Genomic DNA, 23,783 nt, shown 5'->3' with positions numbered 1-23,783 from the left:
TCAGGATTTCTAATGAGCTTTAAGCTTTGGCCTCTTCAGATGGCTCAGGGAGTGTGTTCCTGAGCACCAGGCTACAGGCATGGCCTCCAGGAGATCATCTCACCACGTTGGCTTGGTGTCCTCATGCACCAAAGAAGCTTTTGCTCCATTTTCAGCTCCTTGAGAGTGATGTTTTGGAAGTACTTTCCTACAACATGCAAGGCAAAGCTTCCTCCACCTGCTGCTGTGTCTGTGTGTCCTCGTGGGCATCTCCCACAGCATCAGCCACAGGCTAAAGAACACTATGAAAGGCACATTATCCAGATGTTCAGTGAGGGAAAAGGGGGATTTCTGAGGAGAACAGTTCCTTTGCAGGCAGGGAATGTATTTGCCTGCGTGGGTGCAGTGGGACAGGAAACCCCTGCTGAAGGTGGGACCAATGCCCAGCATCCTCCTGCTGTCCTGCTGAGCCTGGAGGGGGTCCAAGGCACCTGGATCACCCTGGCACCGGGAGAGGAAAGGCAGAGAGTGTGTGAAGCACTAGATAGGAGGGATGGAGAGGGAACAAACACCAGAGAGCTCTAGCACGAAGGCAAGCAGTAATCCCTTGGCTGCTTGACAGGGACCTGCCAATTTTGCAGCAAACAATGTTTGCAGCCTGCAGAGCTGGATAGGATTGTCCCAAATAACCAGGTTTCCATCAGAAAAATCCCATTTCTCTGCCTTTTGTCAAGAAGATGAACACAGACACTCCTTGGGGAGGACAAGCTGTGTCCTGCAGGAGCATTGCCCAGGTTGCTGAGCTGTGGGGTGGAGCAGATCCTTTAAAAGACCAAAAATTTATGGATCTGCAGTGAGGGCCAGGTACCCTGGGATGGAGTGTGCTCTAGGATGCAGGAAGATGGTGAAATTGGGGTTGAACACCCTCAAACTGGGTAAAACATCCCATTTTGGGGAGTAGATCTCTGCCAGCTTTGGATACCAGTGGGACTTGTTAGCAAAACCACTACAGAGCAGGGGAATAAAGCCCTTGACACATCACAGCTACTGACATCAGGGACAGTGTTTCCTGCTCAGGACCACCCTCACGGGCAGCTCAGAGGAGACACCAGGGGGGTTTGTCACTCCAAGTGCCCCAGCACAGCAGGAGAAGTCCTGCAGTGGGACATCCCTGAGGAAGGGGATCCCTGCTCCCCACAGGATCCCTGTATTCAGGGAGCACTGGGAACCAGCAGCCCCCATTGCAGAGGGTCTAAGGCTCAGCAGAGGGGGCTCAGCCCCCTCCCCGCGGGGTTTAGGAGGCAGCGGGGGGCTGTGGCCGAGGAGCCGCTCGGGGTCCCCCCCGGGCACAGGGACAGGGTGAGGGGCGGCTGCTGCCCGGGCTCACCGGCCCGGCCCGGCGGAACGCGGAGCCCCGCGGGCCCTGCGCTGGGGGATGCCCCGAACGGCGGGGGAGAGGCGGGGGCAGGGCCGTCAGTGCCGGTCCGTGCCGGTCCGTGCCGGTCCGTGCCGGTCCGTGCCGGTCTGTGCTGGTCTGTACCGGTCTGTACCGGTCCGTGCCGGTCTGTACCGGTCTGTGCTGGTCTGTACCGGTCTGTGCCGGTCTGTGCTGGTCCGTGCCGCCAATACCGGTCAGTGCTGGTCTGTTTCGGTCGGTCTGTCCTGGTCAGTGTCTGTCAGTGTCGGTCTATCCCGGTCAGTCCCAGTCTGTCTATCCCAGTCCATCCCGGTCCATGACACTCTATCCCGCTCCATCCCGCTGTATCCTGCTCCGTTCCCGCTCCATCCCACTCCGTTCCCGCTTCGTTCTCGGTCTATCCCCTCTATCCCGCTCTATCCAGCTCCATTCCGCTCCGTTCCCGCTCCATCCCGCTCCGTTCCCGGTCTATCCCGCTCCGTTCCCGGTCTATCCCGCTCCGTTCCGCACCATCCCGCTCTGTTCCTGGTCTATCCCGCTCCATCCCGCTCCATTCCCGGTCTATCCCGCTCCATTCCCGCCCCATCCCGCTCCATCCCGGTCTATCCCGCTCCGTTCCCGGTCTATCCCGCTCTATCCCGCTCCATTCCCGCTCCGTTCCCGCTCCATCCCACTCCGTTCACGCTCCGTTCCCGGTCTATCCCGCTCCGTTCCCGCTCTCTCCTGGTCTGTCCCGCTCCATCCCGCTCCATCCCGCTCCATCCCGCTCCATTCCCGCTCTGTCCCGCTCCATTCCCGGTCTATCCCGCTCTATCCCGCTCCATTCCCGCTCCATCCCGCTCCGTCCCGCTCCATCCCGCTCCATTCCCGCCCCATCCCGCTCCATTCCCGCTCCATTCCCGCCTCATCCCGCTCCGTTCCCGGTGCCGGGCGGTGCGTTACTGCCCCCTAGCGGTGCTGTCCGCGGGCCGCTCCCGGCACAGGGGATCGTCCCTGATCCCACACGGTCACATCCCGATCCCTCCCGATCCCTCCTGGTCACGTCCCGTACCACCCAATCTCAGCTGATCCCATCCCGTTCCCATCCCGATCACACACGATGTCACCCGATCCTATCCCGCAAAACCCTATCCCACCCAACCCCAACGGACTCCCACCCAATCCCATCTCTATCTCATCCCTATCCCACCTGATCTCCCTCAGATCCCATCCTGCTCCAAATCATTCCCAGCAGCTCTCTCCCCACCCTCTCCCATCCCAATCTCACCCAATTCCATCCCACTCCCACCCTATCCCACCCACTCCCACCTGCTTCCACCACAATCCCACAGGATCTCATCCTGCTCCCACCTGGCTCCCACCCCGCTCAGCCTCTCCCATCTGGAATCTGGATTGTTTTACTTCCTTCTGCTCCTGGGCCTCACAGAGGGAAGGCAGATCCATGCAGGGAGTCCCACATGGAGCAGAGCTGCTTTCCAGCTCCAGCTGTACTGACATTTGTCTGTGTCGTCATGTTTTTTCTCTCAAAATATGGAATTAGGCAAAAGCACCGTTGGACTGGCCCTGCCACTCCAAGTGCCAGCAGGAGCCACAGTGCCACGGACCTGCTCTGGGAACAGGCATTTCCACCCAGACAGGATTGAAAGAGGAGAAATTTCCCCTATTTGGGAAATAATGGCTGAGCCTGATTTTCAATGGGGCATCAGGAATTCAGGCTGTACTTTTCCTCCTCAAACCTGTCTGCTGGAAGAGATAGGAATGGCTCAGGACAATGAGTTTCATTCAGGAACAAGTGCTTCCTGGGCTGAATATATTCTGCATGTATGGAGTGTGATGGCAGCATCTGGATGTGCTGCAGAGCCTGCTGAGAGGGGATGGGAAAGGGAAGGAATGTGAATACTGGATACAGCCTTCCTGTAAGGAGAGGCACTTCCAAAGAGAAATAAATCTCAGATGTTAAAATATACAGTAAAATCAAAGAGAAACCAGAAGGGTGTAGAAAATAGATCATGGAGCTCTGTAGGAACAGCTGGAGTAAATTAAGGCAGGTAATTGGAGCAGGATAAGGTAGGTGAGCAGCAGGGCTGGAAGGAGCTATTCTTAGCACAAGCATTTACTCATCAACAAATGGAATCCTGTCTTGGCTCGTGGGTGGCCTCGAGGGTTTGTCATTTGGCTGAATCCATGAGTTACCCAAAAGCCTGTGGTGACACTTGTCTGGGGGTGTCCGGCGGTGCCCAGGCAGGGGGAGGAGGGGGGAGTGCATCTCTCCTGGCTCAGGAGGAGGTGACAGCCCCATTTCCCTGGATGCTGCACTCTGAAGGACTGCTTTGGCTTTGTTCTGGAGCCTAAAGGACCAGGGGGGTGATCCTTTTTTCCCCTGTGTGTAGTTTACCTTCTGTTGCTTTTTACTGAGGACTCCTGAACTGTGGTACATCATCACTGGGGACAGTGACCTTGTCACAGCTGCTGGGAGCCAGGAGGGAGCTGCTGTCCCCACCAGGCTGGTGGTTCTCTGAGGGGTCTCCCACAGCTCGGGCACTGTGTGAGTGCCAGACCAGAGCTGGCAGGGCACTGCTCTGGTGTGGAGCTGGGGCCAGACAGGCACACAGTGTTCTCCCTCCCCCCTCCTGCCGGGGGCCCGGGGTGTCCCCCACGGGTGGGGACCCTGGTTTGCAGCGTGAGGAGGGTGCAGGTCGTGCTGAGGGCAAAGCACTGGCTGTTTGTGCAGCTGCCTCGAGCTCCATGTCACACGGGCCATTGGCTCGGGGACACCGAGGGCAGAGCTGGCCCGTCACTGCACACGGATGAAATCAGTGCCCTTCCAGCTGCCAAACACCTCCGCACAGGGTGGCATCAGCTTTTCTGAGTGCTGTGAATGACAACGTGGATGGATTGTGCCAAAGAGCTCTTGGGCATTTACCCTGCCCCGTGCAGGCCGTGGGAGGTGGGTAAAGGCTCATTTCCATCTCTGTTGTGCCTGTTGTTGTGGCTGCACTGAGGATTTGCTGCTTGAGCCCAAAGCTTCCCCAGCAGTGTCTGAAACAAAACCCATCAGCTTCATTCCTGCAAGAAAAGCCACTGACTCAGAGGTAACAACTATTTAGGCCAGTTAAGTCTCCTCCATTTGATGTAAAATATCAATTAGTATAAATCATTGCAATGAAATAACATGCTCCAGACTCTTCTTATCCCTCAACTGTAGAAGAAAATCCCAGCAAACAATTTAGAGCAAATACCTTCATTAAACACTTAAGTGAAGCAATCGGGATTACAACAGTCTGTAAACAAGGGAACAAACACGGTGATCTAATCTCACAAAAGAACAAAGCAGGTGTCGAGGGGCCCGATCTGTGTGTGTCTAATAAAGAGCTGATAAGCAAATAATAACGGCAAGGACTAATTAATGTATAAATATCGAGGCCTCCAAGCTGCACAGGGTTTGTACTGAGGGCAGGGAGGGTGTGGGGAGCTCCTGGGGACAGAGCCCTAAGGCCACCACAGGCTGGACAGGCAGGGACAGCTCCAGCCAGCTCAGCAGCCTTGTCCCTCACTGTCCCAAAGCCACTTTGTCCCCAGGCACAAGGGGAGCTTCCCTGTGACCATCTGTTGTGGTTTCACCAAAACCAAGACACCATCCTACAAAGCACTGAACCCAAAGGGTTACCCAACCTCTGATGGGTGGCACTGACTGAAACATTCCAGGTGCCCACGAGGAAGGAGTGTGTGACTGTCTGGTGCCATGGAGGAGCTCAAAGCTGGCCTGGCTGGGAGCTGGGACATGTCAGGATGTTTCTAAGTGAGGGAGCTCAGTGAGGAGTAAATGCCACTGGGCAGGTACCCACGAGTTACCACCTGAGCTTTGGCTCTGCATCTTAGGAGACCAGAAGACACTGAGAGGAATCACCCATCCCTCCCACAGCCCTTCCTGCCCAGGTTCTCCCTTGCTCAGCACTGTCTGGTCAGAGACACTCAGGGGCTCATCCTCACAAGGCAGACCCTCCTCTGGACGAGGGGGGAATCATGGAATCACAGAAAGGTTTGGGTTGGAAGGGACCTTAAAGATCACCCAGTTCCACCCCCTGCCATGGGCAGGGACACCTTCCACTAGCCCAGGTTGCTCCAAGCCCCATCCAACCCAGCCTTGGACACTTCCAGGGATGAGGCAGCCACAGCTTCTCTGGACAACCTGTGCCAGGGCCTCACCACCTTCACAGGGAACAATTTCTTCTGTATATCTAACCTAAATTTCCCCTCTTTCAGTTTGTACCCATTCCCTCTTTTCCTGTCACTCCAGGGTCCCTCTCTGACTTCCTCGTAGGCCACTTCAGATCCTGAAAGGTGCTTTGAGGTCTCCACACAACCTCCTGTTCTCCAGGCTGGAGAGCCCCAGCTTTCCCAGCCCCTCAAGATGCAATGGCTGGATGCACTCCCTGCAAGATCGAGGTGTTTTGTGCTGTGTTCAATCAGAGCTGGAGATACTAAGCCATGTCTCCAGCTCCCTGCTCCAGGATCCAGGTGTTTCCCAGCTGCTCAGCCCGTCCTGTCCTTGCACAGGTTGCTCCAGCAACATTCTTGTGTTACCTGAGTGTGTTGCTGTTTCTCAGCCTGTCCCAGGACACTCCTCTCTTCTGGGAGGAGGGAGCACAGCTGCTGATGGCAGGAGCTGGAGCTCTTGGCTTGCCACTTCCAGGAGATGTTTACAGGAGTCCTAGGTACCTGGGCATGGGCTGAGGGTCCTCAGTGGCACACCTGGTGTTTCCTCAACTAAACTTTGCCCAGTCATAATCTAATACAGCTCCTCAGAGGTGGATCCTCACGACCTCAGCCCTGGCCAGCCCCAGCAGCAATGTGTGGACACTGTTCCTGTGGAGGCTCCCCCAGCAAGAGCTTGGCTGCTGCAGTTGTGCCCTACGGAGGGCAGAGACATCTCTCAATGAGGAAAGAGGGGTTTGTCCCTCAGTGTTGTCTCCTCTGGGGTGGGGAGACTCTTCTTGCCCACTGTGAGCTCTTTCCCTCCACCCAAACCTGCCTCTGTTGAAGCAGAGCTTAAACCAGTCTCTCTGCTGGGAAGTGCAATGGGGGAACTGGGCCCAGCACGTGTGGATGTGCTGGCACACCCCTGCCCCTCTCCACGTGTCCCTCAGCCCTGCTCCAGCCCACAGGGACAGCAGCTGTGACACAGAGCGGGGCCCGAGCTGCTGGCACGCAACATCCAGCAAATGAATTTCATAAATCAAATTACCACCTCTCCTGGGCCCCGGAGAACCCCTGAAAATACAATGCATCTCCTTAAAACATAAATAGAGAAATAACTGCAGGTGGACAGAGGATGACCCAGTGTGAGGCTGGGGCTGAGGGGGAAAGGGTGGAGGAAAAAGAGTATCTTGGGAGTTTAAAGCAGAACTTTAAACATGTATATTTTTTTATTTTGCTGGAGAAAAATGAGGATCCAGAGCCCATCATTATCTTGGGGTTGGTAAAGCTAGAAAAGACCTATTGGTCTTGCATCAGGAAAAATCTGGCTGGTTATTTTCAGGGGGTGGGGAGGCAGCTCTGTGCTTGCTCTTCCGAGAAGAGGAGAAACACATTGCCTGTGCTGATGGCATTTTGTCCCTGGAACTCGTCCCACAGCTGATCACTCCATCCCAGTGCAGATTTACTCCAATGGCTTTTGTGTTTTATAACATTTACCAACAGTCTCTGCTTGTTACAAACACAAGGAGTGGGCAGGGCCCAGCAAGGGCCTCATCCCACTTTGGCCTGAGTAGTTTTGCTGTTGTTTCCAGAAAAAAAAAAGGTTTGTCAGCAGAGGTCAAAGCTTTTATTACGGCAGCAGAGTGGAAACCAATGGTGAAGCCTTGAGATGAACAAGCCTTTGAGCTGATCTGTCCTGTGACAGGGGCTCTGTCAGGCCTGGCTTTGCCTGGCACTGTCACCTGAGGTGCAAAGGTTCCCCCAGCTGGGCCACAGCCAGGGTTTGGGGGGAACATCCTGTGTAATGGCCTGTTCTCCCCAGCCCCTTGTCAGCTCTCATTAAGGAGAACCAACAGCCTGAGGAAATTCTCTCCAAAGGGCTTAATTAAGGTGGTTGGGGCCGGGAGCACCCAGGGATCATTTGCTCTCTGCAGGTCTGGCTTTCAGTGAACAGCTGCTGGGAGAGGGGAGGGCAGGGCCAGCAGGGCACAGAGGCTGCCCAGAGGAACTGAGCTGGCACCAGAGCCAGGTGGAAAGGGCTGGGGGGCACCTGAGCGATTCCAGGGGGAGGATCTCCAGCTCTCAGGGGGAAGAGGTCCCAACACGGTTCTCAGGTGGTTCCCACCCTTGTCAAAACCCGAATGTGCCTTCATGTCACAGGAGGAAAAGACACTCCACAGAAAGCCTGCAAAGCCTCTGAATGTGCTCAGCTGCCTCTTGAGCCCAAAATCCCCTGGCAGAGAGGAGGATGGGCACATTGAAGGGCCATGGGCTCAGCAAACTAGCCTGGGATGTGCCTGGATAATCCAGCTGCAGTTCTTAGGGAAAGAGAAGAAGGAAAGCAGGAATACACAGCTCCTCATGTGCCTCCAGGCATCAGGCAGGCTGAGCTTCAGAGATCTCCTCAGACAGGAGCTGCATTAGTGCCTAATAGCCCTGGGGGTGTTATTCTGAGTGGATTTGTCTGACAGCCTTTTAAACCTGTCTGTATTTCTTGTGGCAACAGTTCCCCACCAACGCAGTGTTCAGTATCTACTCCTCTTTGGAGCCTGCCATGCTCAGGCAATTTTGTTTTCCTGATGGCTTTGCATTACAGAGCAAAGTCAGGATACCTTGGAAGATTTCTGTGCAAAGCACCCACTTTTCTCCTAATGGGTAGGATTGGTCCTGGCTGGCTGGATCCCCACGGGGTGAAGGAGGGAAGAAGGGCTGTGCTGCTCTTGGAGGGTCAGGAGTGGGATCTCGCTCCTCACTGACAGCAGGCTCTTTCCAGAACATCAGCTGGAGACTCAGCAGGCCCAATTCCACCCCCTGCCATGGGCAGGGACACTTCCACTAGCCCAGGTTGCTTCAAGCCTGGTCCAACCTGGCCTTGGACACTTCCAGGGATGGGGCAGCCATCACCACCTTCACCATCACCCTTCACCACTGTCACAGGGAAGAATTTCTTCCTAACATCTAATCTAAACCTTTTCCATTCCAAATCTAAAATTCCATGATTTTTAACTCTCATCAACCCTCATTTGCAGCTGTAAAGATTCAACAAAGCCCCTCTAACTTCCACACAGCATTCCTGGTTTACTCCAGCTTCCACACAGCTGCATTTTACAACTCAGTTTTTCCCATCTCCACTCACAGACAAGTGTCTCTGGGAGAAATCTGCAGTATCAGGTGGGGCAGGCAAAGCTTCCACAAATCCACCTCCTCCCACTTTGTTTAGGAAACATCAAAATGCCTTGGAAAGTTTCTGCTGCTCCTAAGAACTCAGATCTTTCCCTTCCAGACAGAAAAGAGCTTCTTTGCTTCTGATAAAAACCAGGAGCACTGGGAAGACATCTTGACCCCTTTTCTGAGCAACCAAATTGCAGCAAATGCCTCTGAAACCCTACAAAGGAGAACAGGGGGTTCTTCTGTGATTTCATACTCCAGTTCCACAAGGTTCATCTGAGCAGGGGTGTTAAACTTGGAGTCTTGGCCGGACTCCAGCACAGGTAATTACAGTTCTAACAACCTAAATATCTCCCCTAGAGTCAATTTAACATGTTGTTCTTTTTTGTTCCTGTCCTCAGTGCAGTGACAGCGTCCCAAGCACAGTCTGCTCTTCGTCACACGTTGCTCTCCTTCCCAGAGCACATTTGATGAGACACAAAATGATCTCCACTGATCGATTCCCACAGGAAGCTGCTCCAGAGGTGCCAAGGATAATTATAGGGTGAAGGCTGTGGAGCTGCAGCCCACCCTCATATTCACAGGGATAAAATCCAGCCCCACCTCCCTGGATCCTTGTGGGGTCCATCCAGCTCAGGATATTCTATGATTTTATGACTTCCATGCAGCTCAAAACATTCCAGCTGAGTGTTTCTGTGAGGACCCATGGGATGGACAAACAGCACCAAAATTCCCCCTGTCCCACTGTCTGGGTCCTGCCTGAAGAGGCCAAGGGGACAAGCAGAGCTCTGTGTAACACCCCAGGGGAGGCCTGTGGGGAGAAGAAACCTCTTCTCCCAAATACTTTCCCTGCAGTCTTGGTCTCTGTCACCCTGAGGTTGCTGACCCCCTCTTGGAACAAACAGCCATGAAGAGCCAGGTGAGTCACCAGCTGCCAGGTGGCCTCTGTCACCCCACCCCCACTCCCCCCTATGTCACAGCACAACCTGGAAGCAGCATCTCCACCCCCAAGGCACAAACAAACAGGGAATGGGAAGGGCTGTGGGCTCTCTCCTCAAATGAGAGAGAACACCAGGGACTCATTGTCCACCTTTACACCCCCATGAAAACCACAGGGTTTCAGAGGCCAAGCTGCAAATTCTCCTGAGCTTCACATCTGGGATAAAACAGACAAGAAAAAAGTGCTCCAGGGACCTTTTCAATGAATCACAAAATGGTTTGGGTTGGAAGAGACCCTAAAGCTCATCCAGTCCCACCCCCTGCCATGGGCAGGGATACCTTCCAAGCCCCATCCAACCTGGCCTTGGACACTTCCAGGGATGGGGCAGCCACAGCTTCTCTGGGCAACCTGTGCCAGGGCCTCCCCACCCTCACAGGGAAGAATTTCTTCCCAGTATTTCATCTAAATCCACGCTCCTTCAGCTTAAGGCCATTCCCCCTTGCCCTGTCCCTCCAGGCCCTCGTCCCAAGTCCCTCTCCAGCTCCCCTGGAGCCTCTTTAGGCACTGGAAGGCCTCAATAAGGTGACCCTGGAGCCTTCTTGTTCAGAGGCAACTCCTGTTTTGCTCCAGGAGAAACTCGGTCACACTCTGTGCTACTTCTGAGTGCTCAGCACGTGGTGTAGGAGGAGGAGGAGGAGGAGGAGGAGGAGGAGGAGGAGGACAGGCAGCTCCTCCTGCCCATCTGCAGGTGCAGGAAACAAGGCTCTCCTGCCACATCCGTGTACTCCACAGGATATTTCAGTGTTCAGGGATCTCTCCGAATGGAACGTTTTCCTTCTGCCTTTTCTGTAATTGTATCAACGGGAAAAGAAATGTAAATAGAAATTTTAATAAAAGTACAGCAGTAAGCAGATCTAATCTGTAACCTTTTGAAATATGAAGAAGTTGCTTTATCTGCGAGGAAGCACAATCTCTCCCCAGCAGAGATGGGAATTTGTAGGAGTTAAATTAACTGAGGCACTGCTCCCCTCTTGCTCGTTGAGTGGAAGCAAAGCATATTGAGGATTATTGCAAAGGGAGAATTAATAAAAACAGAATGGGGAAGTTTCAAATCCAAGCATGTTTGCTAAATGTTTCCCAGGCACAGGGAGAGCAGCAAAGGTCTTTGGAGCGTTTTTTTTTCCAGGAAAGAGCTTTGGGTTATCCCAGATGTAAAACTCAGAAGAATTTGTAGCGTGGCCTCTGATCCATCCACACACAGGCCAACAAATGCTAACAAGAGAACCCATCTCTGACCACCCTTCCCCACAAAACCCCTCAGTGTCACTCTGAGAACCACCAAATCTCACTTTTACATTGGGCATCAGAATTTAGGTTCCTGCCCTGTTGGGTTTCTTTATTTTTTTTTTTTTTTACACAGTTTCAAAGTTCTTAAAAAGAATCCATCCCCTGTGGATTCTCTGGGAGTGTAAAGGTGGACAGTGAGCTCCTCACGGACTCCACGTGGATCTTTGTGCCCCACAGTCCGATGTCACAGTGGCAGGGGGGGACTCGGGGCCACCACTCCCGTGGCCTTGGGTGAGGAACTGCCTTCAGGGGTCAGGGAAGAGGAGAAAAGCAAACCCGGGGACACTTTCCCAGAGGCAAGTCTGGAGTCCCAGCAGCTGGAGGGAAGAACTGTGTTCCTTGGGAAGAACACGGAGCACACGGAGCAGGATGACACGCAGGGCGTGTTCAGTGGTGCTGCTCTGGCTCTTGCCAAGGTAAGAAAGAGGAGTCAGCACCTCCCAAATGCCAGTGATCCCTGCACTGCCACAAACCCTGTGCACTGGGAATCCACAGGGCTGGGAGCAGAGCATCTCCTCCTCTGCTTCCACAGGGAAACAGGGAGCTGCAGAGTGGAAGGGCTTTATGCTGGGAACAGGAGAGCTGCTGGGGGGATCAGTGCTTGGTGTTTTGTGGTGGTTACATCTACAAACAGCTCTCAAAATAAAACCTCTCCAAAGTGGGGGTTCTTGCCCCTCCAGCTCAGACTATGAGGATCTCACTTGGTGTCCTACCTACCCTCACCCTCTGCATGTTACGATCTGCTTGTTGTGATGCAAAGGGGATGTACCCATGGATTCATCATCCCACAGATGTCCCTGAGCCAAAGGGCTCCTGGACTTGCATGGCTTTGGTAAACCAAGCCAGGATAAATCAGTGCAGGTCACTCTGTGATTGTATGATAATTTCTGCTGTAATTAACCCAGTTTTCTGAAGCATTTGGGTGTCCACAGGACCAGAAGTCCCAGCAGAGTGTGCTCCTTCCCCTGCTCCTCTGCCCAGCAGGGAATGCTGCCTTCTGCCCTTCCTGGGCTGCTGTGCTGGCTGCAGGCAGCAACAGTGGGACTCCTAAAGTGTTTTTTTGCTGCTTAAATGAGTGAAGTGGCAGCAGCACAAAGATTTAAGGCAAAGAATTCCCATTAAGCCCAGGGGTACCTTGCCTGAGCAGCAGCTCCTGCCTTCAGCACAGCAGAGCTGCTCCTCCCCCTGCCCTGCTTGGGGTTTTGCAATTGTTCCTGTGCATGGCAGGGATTGCCCAGGCCTTGCCTTGCTCACAGGGCTCCCATCCCACACTCTTTGCTGAATTCTGCAAGCCTGGGGTGAGCTTTCTTTGCTCTCTTCCTCTAAGCCTTGAAAAATATCCTAATTTCAGACAGCTCTGAACTCTATTCAAAGGACTTTTGAATCCTCCCATTTTCCAGTCATTCATCTGGCCCATGAATGACTGGGAAGAACTGGCTCATCCCTGGGGATTTTAGAAAAGGTCTAAAAATCACCCAGAAAGAGAAACACAGGGACTTGCAGAGGTGGGGGGCAGGATGTGACATGTTCTCTGAAAGCTCTGTCACATCTGAGTAACTCATTTGCTTTATTCAGAAACCTTTCCAGTGGCACAGGGGCTGCACAGGGGGCTGGACCCCGGGCAGAGTGTTCTCCTGACCAGCCTGGTTGTCTTTTATCAGGTCGTGGTGTGAGCCTTGAACTTAGAATCACAGAATCATAGGATCTCCTGGGTTGTAAGGACCATCCAGTCCAACTCCTGGCCCTGCACAGACACTCCAACAATCCCACCCTGTCCCTGAGAGTGTTGTCCAAACCCTCCTGGAGCTCTGGCAGCCTTGGGGCTGTGCCCACTGCCCTGGGGAGCCTGGGCAGTGCCCAACCAGCCTCTGGGGGAAGAACCTTTGGCTGAGATCCAACCTGAGCCTGCCCTGACACAGCTCCAGCCCTTCCCTGGCTGCTGTCCCTGCTCACCCAGAACAGAAATGGAGCTGCTCCTCATGAGGAAGCTGCAGACCCTGCTAAGCTCTGCCCTGGGTCTCCCCTTCTCCAGCTGAACAGATCAAGTGCCCTCAGCTGCTCCTCTTGTGGCCCCTCCAGGCCCTTCACAGCTCACCATTTGCTCTTGTGTTGCTCAATCTCATGCAAAACTGTTTCAACTCTCTCTTCCCATCCTGTGTGTTCCTGACACTTTTGGATGTGCCCCCCAACACTTCCTCACCTGAGCTGCTTCATCCACTGCGAGGAAGAGGAAGGTTTATATCTCTCAGCTGGGCAGGAAGGGGACCAGGGGTCACTCAGAGCTCTGGTCTAGTGGACATGGTGGTGATTGGTCAAAGGTTGGACGATGATCTTGGAAGTCTTTTCCAACCTCAATGACTCTGCGATTCCCATCTGGATTGGAGACTGAAAATCATGGAAACATGAGGATCATGGAAAGAAGACCATGGGAATGTAAAACCCTCTACAAAGGTCATAGTTACTGTTCAATCAGGAAAAGCCTCTGTAGGTCCACAGAATCACAGGGTCACAGAATTATTAAGGCTGGAAAAGACCTGCAAGATCACCAAGTCCAACCATCAACCAGCACCACTACCCTGTTCACCAGTAAACCATGTCCTCAAGTGCCACATCCACTTCCAGGAACGGTGATTCCACCATTTGGAGGCATCTCAGCCTCTGCTCCTCCCAGGGTCTCACTACAGACTCCCTCAGAGGCAGCGATGACGAGGCACTAGGGGAGGTACAATGTTCCTGCTCCCAGGAAAATGGGCTCTCATCCCACCACAGCAGTGTGGGAGCCCAGGGAGAGCCCCCAGGGCAGAGCATTCATTAATGGTGAGGGGCCAAGCAGAGCCTGGGCTGCTGCCCAGCAGGAAAGAGGATGGTCCAGGCATATCCCTGGAGCAGATTCAAGTTGCTCCAGCTTCCCTAGTGCATGTGTCCTCTAGAATCAGGCTCCAGGGAGGCTCCAGTGGCTTGGGGGCTGCTTCTCCATGACACCAAACAAGCTCTTCACCTGGGAGCTGGACAGCAGGACTTGCCTCTGGTTCCAGCTCAGGGAAGGAGAGAGTCAATCCTCCCTTCTGCACAGGAAAACAGAGAGTCAGTAAATCCTGCAGCCCGAATCCCAGTGCTGCAGACACACAATTGATGGAGCCTGGGTCAATATTCCTGCCCCTTCTCTTCCTGTGGGCTCTGACTCAACCTTAGGGCTCAGCAGGATGGGAACAGCCCCAGCAGTTGCCATCCACGTGACACCCACTGGAACTGTCTCAGCCTTCGTTTTTCCCAGGACTTCAGTTTCTCCTTAAAGAGCTCTTGCAGATCCCCACAGCACAGGCTGGGTACTGTCTGCAGAGCAAGCTTGAGAGACTGGGCAGAAAATGCAGGAATCCAAGGGCTTGGACAAGCTGCAGACTCCATTTTAACCCCCTTGTGCTCCCACAACACCCACAGCCTGGGTTTATCTGCCCAGAGTTCAGGTGATGGTTAAGATGTAGTGGTTAATGGCCTGATTCTGCCCTTTGGGAGATGAGGTGTTTCCAAGGTCTCTACTGAAGTGCAGGGATGCAGAGAAATGCTGAAAGGTGACCTCTAACAGGCCCTCCAGAGCAGGGTGGTGATGTCAGTCGAGCAGGCAGGTGGTTCTCTCCAGGACTGATGTTCAGTTCCACGGTGGCCACCCACAGCTGTGGGAATGATTGGGAACAGCACAGAGGTTTTGGAAGTGCCAGTGCCAGCAGAGGAGGCTGAGGGAGAAGTGCCCTTGGTGTGCAGCATGATCCCAAAGGTGATTGACTGTGCTCAGCTCACACATCCCAGCTGATCCCGGGTGACTCTCATGCTCTGGCTTCCATCCTCTTCCAACAGAGAGCAGGAATCCAAGGATGTTGATAATGTTGCTTAGTCCTGAGGGTGAGCACTGTGACCCCAGTACTCCAGGGGATGACTCCCTGCTCTATGGTTGCAGGAACATGGACTGGCCTGGAGGGAGCCCAAGAAGCTGCTGGTTTGCAAGGAAAGGAGGGTTTAGTTTCTGTGACTGTGGCTGGGAGTGCCATAACCAAAGCCGTGCTGAGGTGCTGTCCAAGAGATGTCTGGGTCTTCTCAGGCCTAAGATAAGGTCTAAAGCCCTCCAGCAAGGGTGAGACAGATGTGTGGGACAGGAAGGGATGAGCTGTTACAGCCCTGGGTGATCTGTGAGAAGATGAGGTCTGGGGTCACGCAGTGTCCCAGCTATGGCAGGCTGCAAATATGCTCTGCTGTGGCATTTCAATGCCTGCTTTCTATTGCTAAATTAATGCATCCAGATAAAAGTGTCACAGGCAAAGAACCACTTGGATGTGATGTCTGGAGACAAGAAAAATGCCTGTTCACATCACCTCGAGGTTGTCTGTGCCTCAGCTGTCCGTGGTGGCTGGGGTGAGGTGGGCATGGACACGGTGCTGGGGGGGTTCCAGAACCAGAACTGCCTCAGTGGAGGGAGCTCCCATCATATTTCTGAGCTTGGACTCAGCCTGGGATCATTAACATGACTGCTAATTGGTCTCATCCCTCTCTGGTGGTGTCACCTGCACCCAGCCCGTGGTTGGGTAATGACTGTGCAGGGTGTGGGTACATCCAACCTGCTCCTTCCATCTGCCGAGCTGGACGGTCTCTCCTGGCTCAGACTGGCTGGTGATGAAGTGCCTTGAGCTGCAGGACAACCTGAATGGAAGAGTGGCTGCCAGAGCCCATGGAAAAGGCGGATCTGTGGGACGCTGCTGGAGTGGTGCCTGGGTGGGTGCTGGGAAGGGGAGTCTGCCCTGTGTTAGTGAGACAGGTTGGGCCATGGAGGTGATGGAAATAACGACAGGGACGGTAATGACACGGAAAAGGAAAGCTCTCCCAGGTTTCCCTTCTGTGCACAACCACAAGATAAAGGAAACCAACCCCCAGTACCAGCGTGGGGCAGGTCCCTGCACAGGCAGGAGTCACTCCCAGCTGGCACATTGTCCTTCAGGGGCTTGGGGACACCCAGCCTGGAGGACAGCCATGCCGTGCCTTCAAAATGTCTTTCCCAAACTGGGGGGCAGGGCTGGGGGAACCTTGCACAGGAGATACCAGTGAAGGAGAAGAACCCCATGCTGAGGTCTCTGCATTCCCTTCCTTCTGCCTGGATCCCCAGGGGATGCCCCACACTGCAGTGGAGAGTTGGAGGGTTTCCCTTGTGCTGGATTTTCTGTTAAGGTCAAGAAGGAGCCCACAATAAAAATGGAGACAGACTATTTGTAGGGGCCTGGAGTGACAGGGCAAGGGGGAGTGGCTTCAAAGTGACAGAGAAAGGTTTAGATGGGATGTTACGAAAAAATCCTTCCCTGTGAGGGTGGGGAGACCCTGGCACAGGTTGCCCAGAGAAGCTGTGGCTGCCCCATCCCTGCAAGTGTCCAAGGCCAGGTTGGATGGGGCTTGGAGCAACCTTGGCTGGTGGAAGGTGTCCCTGCCCATGGCAGGGGGGTGGGACTGGATGATCTTTAAGGTCCCTTCCAACCCAAACCATTCTATGATTCTAAGATATGGCAGCACAAGTGTCCACAAAGTGTACAGACACTCCCAGGTGAGTTCTTTTTGGGTGAAGTAGCTCAGAAGGGGACACAAGAGTTGACCTTGGAGCTGTCATTCTGCAGATCTTCTTCCACACATGGAGGAGGGAGCAAAATGCCTCTGCTACCTCCACACCACTCTTTGCTGTGGAAATGTATTTTAGAGGAGTTCAAACCAGGAGGAAAAGGTCAGTTTTGTGCCAGGAGAAGACGCTGAGCCTGTGTCCATCCCCCTGACAACAGGACCTTGGGATTTGCAGAGGTGCAGCAGTAAAATACTTCCTAAAGACTCCTCTGTAAGCAGAGCTGGGTAAATAATGAGGAATTAATCGTTTGCTGTGGAAGTTTCTTTGTGCTCTGTTTACAGATGGCCCACGTGGCTTTGTCAGGGGAGGGCAGTGATGAACTGCCTGGCCAAGGCTCTGCCTGGTGACACGTCAGTGAAGTCACAGAATCACAGAATCAACCAGGTTGGAAAAGACCTCTGAGATCATCCAGTCCAACCCATGACCCAACCCCACCTTGTCACCCAGACCATGGCACTGATGCCACATCCAGGCTCTGCTCAAACCCCTCCAGGGACGGGGACTGCACCCCCTCCCTGGGCAGCCCATTCCAAGGGCTGATCCCTCTCTCTGGGAAGAACTTCTTCCCAATGTCCAAGCTAAACCTGCCCTGGTGCAGCTCAAGGCTGTGCCCTCTTGTCCTACTGCTGGTTCCTGGGAGCAGAGCCCGACCCCCCCCCGGCTCTCCCCTCCTGTCAGGGAGTTGCAGAGAGCGAGAAGGTCTCCCCTGAGCCTCCTCCTCTCCAGGCTGAGCCCCCCCAGCTCCCTCAGCCTCTCCTCACAGCTCTTGTGCTCCAGACCCTTCCCCAGCCTCGTTGCTCTCCTCTGGACCTGCTCCAGCCCCTCCATGGCCTTCCTGAGCTGAGGGCCCAGAGCTGGACACAGCACTCGGGGTGAGGCCTCAGCAGTGCCCAGTCCAGGGGCACAATCCCTGCCCTGCTCCTGCTGCCACACTGTTCCTGACACACTGCCCCTCTCCTGGGAATGCTGGCTGTCAGGGCTGGTGGTACGTTCATCCCCAGGTTGTACAGTTGTCTGGAAAGCTGCACACACACATCTGTTCATGGCCTGGCACCTCCTCCCTTCATCCCTTTCTCCCAGACAGAAAATAGAAGCTTGGGAGCAGAGAATGACCCAAGACAGAGACACGTCAGAGCTGCAGGACAGCACGAGCTGGGGACAGGCACTGCCACAGTGGTGAGAGGATGAGAGGAATGAAACAGAAACAAGATGTTCCCATGGGGAAAAATAATCACAGCTCCTCAAATTACACAAAAAAAATGTATAAACCACAGAATTCTCTCAGGCACCAGAGAATCAACCAACCACTACAAGCTGATGAAATGTCCCTGTTTCGGGGTAGACTTTTGTCCTCTATTTTAAGGCAGCTGCTCAGGAAGCTGCATAAGAAGCTGATCACATCTGGCACTGCCCACCCTGCTGTGTGTGAGGCCCTGCTGCCTCTGTGCCTGCTCTCTCTGTGCTTGTTTCCCTCATGGTTCCCTGCCTGCTGTACCTGGGAGTAAATATCCTTCTTGTAAGAAACTCGGGACCCACCCATACCTATTAAAGCAAGAAAGAATGCAGCTCCATAGAAATAATCTCCCAAACTCCTATTATTAGCTTTTCGTAGCTACATTAATTTTAGAAGGAAAATTAGGTCCAAAGTGCTGGGCTCATTTTAATGAAGATTCACAGACACAACTGAATCCCTTGACGAGGAAGAATCAGCTTTTGAGCACATCAGACTCATTGCAAACTCCTCACAAAGTCATCAGTGTCTGACGGGGGTGGCAGGAAAACGGGCTAAAAGGGAGCGATTCCTTGTAGGGATCGGAGCGAGCAGGACTTTCTGAACCTGCACTTCCCTTCCCCGCCTGCAGCCGCAGCAGCTCCGGGAGAGAGATGAAAGCACCCGGCACAGGAGATAAACAAGCAAACAGCTCTGAAACAGTCACGCTGCCAAAACAACCCGGGGAGGATGGGATGGGAGATAAAAGAGAAAGTGCTGGAGATTTTGGAGTGACTTCCAGGTGGGGCTGGAATTAGGGAGCGGAGCTGGCACCAGAGTGAGCTCCCCTGGGCAGGGTTGGATGTGCAGCAGAGGCATTTCCTCTGCAAACATCTCGTCCTTTCCTTCCCTTTCACAGCCAGCAACGTGGCTTCAAATCCCAGGAAAGTCCCAGAAACCCAACATTGCTCCTCGGGGACTGTTTCCTTCTTTTCACATTTACTTTAGCTCTTTCTATCCCGTATTTTGGCTGCAGGCCATGGGATTATATGGGATATCCAGGGAGACTCTGTCCTTCTTTAGCTCGTTGGTGTTGATAAATTGAGCAGGAGGAGGCAGAGGCATCAGAGTGTTTCATCATTACCTCGGGGTGATAAAGCCACGGTGGGATCAGAGGAGCACTTGGAGCTGGTTCTGGAGGCTGTGCAGACACACTAAAACAAGGCACATCTCAGACCCCAAATATTCTGGGGGGCAAAATACTTAACATTTAGTGCTGTTCTCTGGGGAGATAGTTCCACCAGGCTTTTCCTGTGCCCTTGTAACATTTGGCAGAAGGGCAGAGGAGTGTCAATGGTTTATGTCCCAAAAACTCTGGCTCTTGTCCCCTGAGGATTGACCTCAGCAGGTCCTTGCCCACCTGGGAGAGGGTGCTGGGTTTTCTCCCCTCCTCTGGGCACAGCTGCTGCAGAGACCTCAGGTCCTGTACTGGTGTGCAGGGGCCGCCCAGGGGAGGGAAGGACACAGGTTGCTCCATCCTGGTGCCTCCCACACTTCACAAAGCCTTGGAGAAGCAGGGACAGAGTTTGAAGGCAACTCAGGGCTGAAGGTGCTTTCTGTGGTGCATTTGATGAGGACATGCTGGAAGGCCCACAGGGTTTGGAGACAGCCTCCTAGCATCAGTCAAGTCTGCTCTGTGACCTTGGATGTCAGGTTTTGGAGGTGCCCCATAACAGGAGCATTATTTCCCAGGGGAGGACAGGTGAGCTGGGCTCATGGGATTCGGGGTTCAGAAGGGTGCATGCACTAAACCAGCTCAACCTTCCACCTGGGTGCTCACATGGCCACACTGGTCCTACACCTCAGCTTGGGGTTTGGGGTCAGGCCCTGCTGAGGCCTGGGGACACCCTGGCATGGATTTAACAGGGAGACCTGGGCACCTCCCTCACACCCAGTACTCCTTGGGCTGTGCAAGGGTGGGGCTTCTTGAAGAGTGAAGTGATTACCTGATTTCCCCAGGTGTCCCCCAGCATCAGAGCAGCTTTAGATGGCAGAGCTCAAGCTTTCTTTGCCAACCTGTCAGTCCATGGGCTCTCCTAAGAGAGTATAAAATGAGTTGTGGGCATTCAAACCTCTGGTAACTTGAAGAAAGGATTTACAGAGTGTAGGCAGGGGATTTTTTAGGGATGGTTCTCCCTTTCCACTGCTTTCTTCCCCCTACATCCCATTCCCCACTCTCCTGAAAACTACTTGCGTGCAGCTACAGGGCATCACTTCAGTTCCCATCTTCTTGTGCTTCCATTGCTGTGATTCCTCTCTGTCCTCTGTGTGTCCTTCCAGCTGGTAGCACCTTGGATGTCTTCAGGAAATGTTTGTAAAGGCTTTAGTTTAGTTTGCAATGGGACACAGGGGAGGCACCAGGACTTTGAGGAAATTCTGGCTTGGTGGCCCTGGCTCACAGCACTGAACTCTCTGTGCCTGAAGGAACTTTGCTCAAAACTGCCTTAACCAAACCTGTAGTGGCTGTGCCCGGGTCACTGGGCATGGCCAGTCCAGGGCATTGCCAGCCCATCCCTGCAGCACCCAGAGCTGCCCTGGAGGGGACCCACTTGGAAGTGGGGAGTGTCTCAGACAGGTTGGGGTGGGGGATGCCACTTTCTCCACCCTGAGCCTTTGCAGCAGAGAATTGAGACTCAGCTGGGCTCAGTGAGGTGCCAAGGGCCCCAGGCTGGAGTAGCAATCCCTGTGGAGCCTGGGAGACAGCACGGCCCTGGTGGGGCCTGACAGCCCTGGGGACAATGTCTGCCCAGCACCAGGTTGTGCTGCCCTGGGACAGGAACCTCCTGGAGGCACATGGTGGGATTCTTGGGGTGTCCTGTGCAGAGCCAGGAGCTGGAATTTGATGGTCCTTGTGGGTCCCTTCCAGCTCAGTGTTCTGTGGTTCTGGAGAGGTGAGGGAGCTCTGCCCCTGAGCTGAGTGGGACAGACCCCTGGACTCCACCAACCCTGGGAGGCTGCACGTGTCTCTGGGGCCCCCAGCCCAAACAATTTGTGCACATTTATAGGTCCTGCTCATGCGTATCCATGAAGATTGTGCCTCCCCCACACACTGACAGGGAACATATCACATGTCCAGGGCATCCCTGACACTCCACACACCTACAGGGTCTATGGAGCCCTCAGACACCCACAGGGACCACCTTCAGATTGATCCATAAACTCTTACAGGAACAATCCCCAGTGCACACACTGAGGGGCCATACAGACTGCAAACCTACAGCCACCATGGCCCCTCTGTGCCCACGAGGGGGCTGCTGTCCCTACACCTCCAGAGGGACTGTACCCACAGCTGAGCCAGCGGGAACACATCCCTGTCCACCCCTGTCCCCAGGGACAGGGGCCACTCACCACACACACCCATAAGGAGCAAATCCCTGCCTATCCCTGCAGGGACCTCATCCCCAGGGACACGTGTAGTGACCACACACAGGGACCCCATCCCTGCAGGGACCACATCCACAGGGACAGGTAGAGGGGCCACATACACCATTAACGACCACATTCCTGCTCATTCCTGCTGGGACCACACCCCCAGGGACAGAGATCACACACCTATAGGGAACACATCCCTGCAGGGACCAAGTCTGTAGGGACAGGGACAGTGGCCATACACACCTTTAGTAACTGCATCCCTAGAGGGACCACATCCCCATGGACAGGTACAGGGGCCAGACACACTTACAGGGACATCCTTGCCCATCCCCGCAGGGACCACATCCCCAGGGACAGGTACAGGGGCAGACACACTTACAGGGACAGCATCCTTGCCCATCCCCGCAGGGACCACATCCCCAGGGACAGGTACAGGGGCAGACACACTTACAGGGACAGCATCCTTGCCCATCCCCGCAGGGACCACATCCCCAGGGACAGGTACAGGGGCCGCATCTACAGTGACCACGCCACTGCCACCGCTCCGGGTGCGTTCCCACGCGCCCCGCCGGAGCCACCCCGGGGCCGGCGGGTCTGTGCCGGTGCGGGTGCGGGTGCGGGCGTGCGGAGCTCCCGCCCCGCGCGGTCCGGGGCTGAGCGCGGGTTCCCCGCGGTGCGGGCGCGGTGCCGGTGCTGCCGGTGATGTCAGGAGCGGCCCGGCAGCGGTGGGCGGTCCTTCCCCGGCTCTGCCCGGCCCCTGCTCCGCGCCCGGCCCGGCTCCGGCGCCGCTCCGCCCCCGGCCGCGCTGGGAGCGCGGGCAGCCCCGCGGCCCCGCTGCAGTCCCGCTCCGGCATGGTAAGGCCGTGGGCGGGGGGCGTGCGGGCGGGGGCGGGCCGGGCTGCCCGGGGCGCGGCGGGCTCTCACCCTCTCCCCGTCTCTCGCAGCCCCTCTCCGGAGCAGCGCCGGGACCCCGCCGCCTCCAGCCCCGCTCCGCCGGGCTCCGCCGCTCGCCGCCCGCCGGCATGAAGCGCCCGGCGCCGGGCAGCCGCCGCTGAGGAGCCGCGCGGCAGCAGCGGGACCCCCCCGTGCCCGCATCCCACCCCCGCCCGCCCCGTCCCCACCCCGCTCCATGGGGCAGCGCCGCGGCCGCTGAGCCCCCCCCGCGCCGCCCGCCTCGCCCCCCGCGCCGCGCCCCGCGCCCCCCGCTCGCCCCCCGCCATGGGGCCGCGGCACCTGCTGCTGCCGCTGCTCCTGCTCTGCCTGCAGCTCCTGGCCCTGCTGCTGCTGCCCGCGCAGGCGGCCGGGCCCCCCCGCGCCAAGGGCAACCGGACCCAGGGGGCGGCGGCGGCGCGGCGGACCCCCAAGCCGGGCAAGGAGCTCCTGAACCAGACGCTGGCGGGGCCCGGGGTCGCCGCCCCCACGGCGCTGCCCGGGCGCGGCAAAGGCGCGGGGGGCGGCAAGAGCCCCCCCGGGGGCGGGGGCGGCGGAGGGGGCTCGGCCCCGGCGCACGAGACGTGCTGGGGGTACTACGACGTGAGCGGGCAGTGGGACAAGGAGTTCGAGTGCAACAACAGCCTCACGGGCTTCCGCTACTGCTGCGGCACCTGCTTCTACCGCTTCTGCTGCAACAAGCGCGCCGAGAAGCTCAACCAGAGCTTGTGCCGCAACTACAAGAGCCCCGAGTGGGCCCACCCCACCACGGCCAGCGGAGCCCTGCCCGCCGACGGCGGCGACGGCGGCGACGGGGACGCCAACAAGTACGACCCGGACAAGGACAGCACCAACGCCACCGTCTACATCTCGTGCGGGGCCATCGCCTTCGTGCTCATCGCCGGCGTCTTTGCCAAGGTGGCCTACGACAAGGCACGGCGCCCGCCCCGGGAGATGAACATACACAGGTGCGCCCCCTCCCCTGCCTCCAGCGCCCTCCCGGCCAGGGACAGCCCCCTCCCTCTCTGAGCGTTCCCCCTTTGCAAAGTCTGCTCAAGGGTTTCCTCGTTGCACTCCCCATCCAAGGGTTTCCCACTTGTGCAGCCTGTCCAAGAGTTTCCTCATTGCGTGAGCCTTCCAAGAATTCCACCTTTGAACTGCCTGTCCGAGGGTTCGGTTTTTACACCACCTGTGCAAGGAGTCCCTTTGAACTACCCATTCAAGTCCTTGTGCTTTGCACTGGCCGACCGTGAGTTTCCCCCTGCTCCACCTTCCACGGATTTCCCCAGTGCCATGGCTGTCTAAGGGCTCCCCTTTTGTGCCACCTGTCCAAACGATCTTCCATCGTGCTGTCGCTTCGAGGGGTCCCCCCTTGAGTCACTCACCCAAGGGTTTTCCCCTGGCTGTCCAAGAGTTCTCTCTTTGCACCACACATCAAAGGATTTTCCTTTTCCATCCTCTCTCCAGGAGTTCCTCCTTTGCACGCTCTTATCAGGGACACCCCCACCTCTCG

At 55.6% G+C, this 23,783-nt stretch overlaps 2 protein-coding genes across 2 annotated transcripts; both read left to right on the top strand.

Moving 5' to 3' along the window:
* Window positions 1–20,706: 20,706 nt before the first annotated feature.
* On the top strand, window positions 20,707–22,496 carry LOC120324947 (basic proline-rich protein-like). The gene is made up of 3 exons (XM_039389889.1): window positions 20,707–20,764; window positions 21,821–22,195; window positions 22,285–22,496. Exons 1-3 carry the CDS (start codon window positions 20,707–20,709, stop codon window positions 22,491–22,493), a joined length of 642 nt encoding a protein of 213 aa, XP_039245823.1. The 3' UTR covers window positions 22,494–22,496.
* A 58-nt stretch (window positions 22,497–22,554) lies between these two features.
* LOC113987589 (protein shisa-6-like) lies at window positions 22,555–23,299 on the top strand. The gene has a single exon (XM_039389888.1). It carries the CDS (start codon window positions 22,559–22,561, stop codon window positions 23,297–23,299), a length of 741 nt encoding a protein of 246 aa, XP_039245822.1. The 5' UTR covers window positions 22,555–22,558.
* The last annotated feature ends 484 nt before the right edge of the window (window positions 23,300–23,783 follow it).

This window comes from Pipra filicauda, unplaced genomic scaffold (assembly GCF_003945595.2).
Source record: "Pipra filicauda isolate LSUMZ 115617 unplaced genomic scaffold, ASM394559v2 scaffold783_size209237_pilon, whole genome shotgun sequence".
In the NCBI taxonomy this organism is placed as follows: domain Eukaryota; kingdom Metazoa; phylum Chordata; class Aves; order Passeriformes; family Pipridae; genus Pipra; species Pipra filicauda.
This window is presented reverse-complemented; position numbering and strand designations above follow the sequence as displayed.

Bases quoted from the DNA above. Each gene is read 5' to 3' on its own strand.
- LOC120324947 (XM_039389889.1), top strand. From the start codon at position 20,707: ATGTCTGCCCAGCACCAGGTTGTGCTGCCCTGGGACAGGAACCTCCTG. The intron at 20,765-21,820 runs GTGGGATTCTTG...CCATCCCCGCAG, and splicing joins GAACCTCCTGGAGGCACATG to GGACCACATCCCCAGGGACA. The intron at 22,196-22,284 runs GTAAGGCCGTGG...CGTCTCTCGCAG, and splicing joins TGCAGTCCCGCTCCGGCATG to CCCCTCTCCGGAGCAGCGCC.
- LOC113987589 (XM_039389888.1), top strand. From the start codon at position 22,559: ATGGGGCCGCGGCACCTGCTGCTGCCGCTGCTCCTGCTCTGCCTGCAG.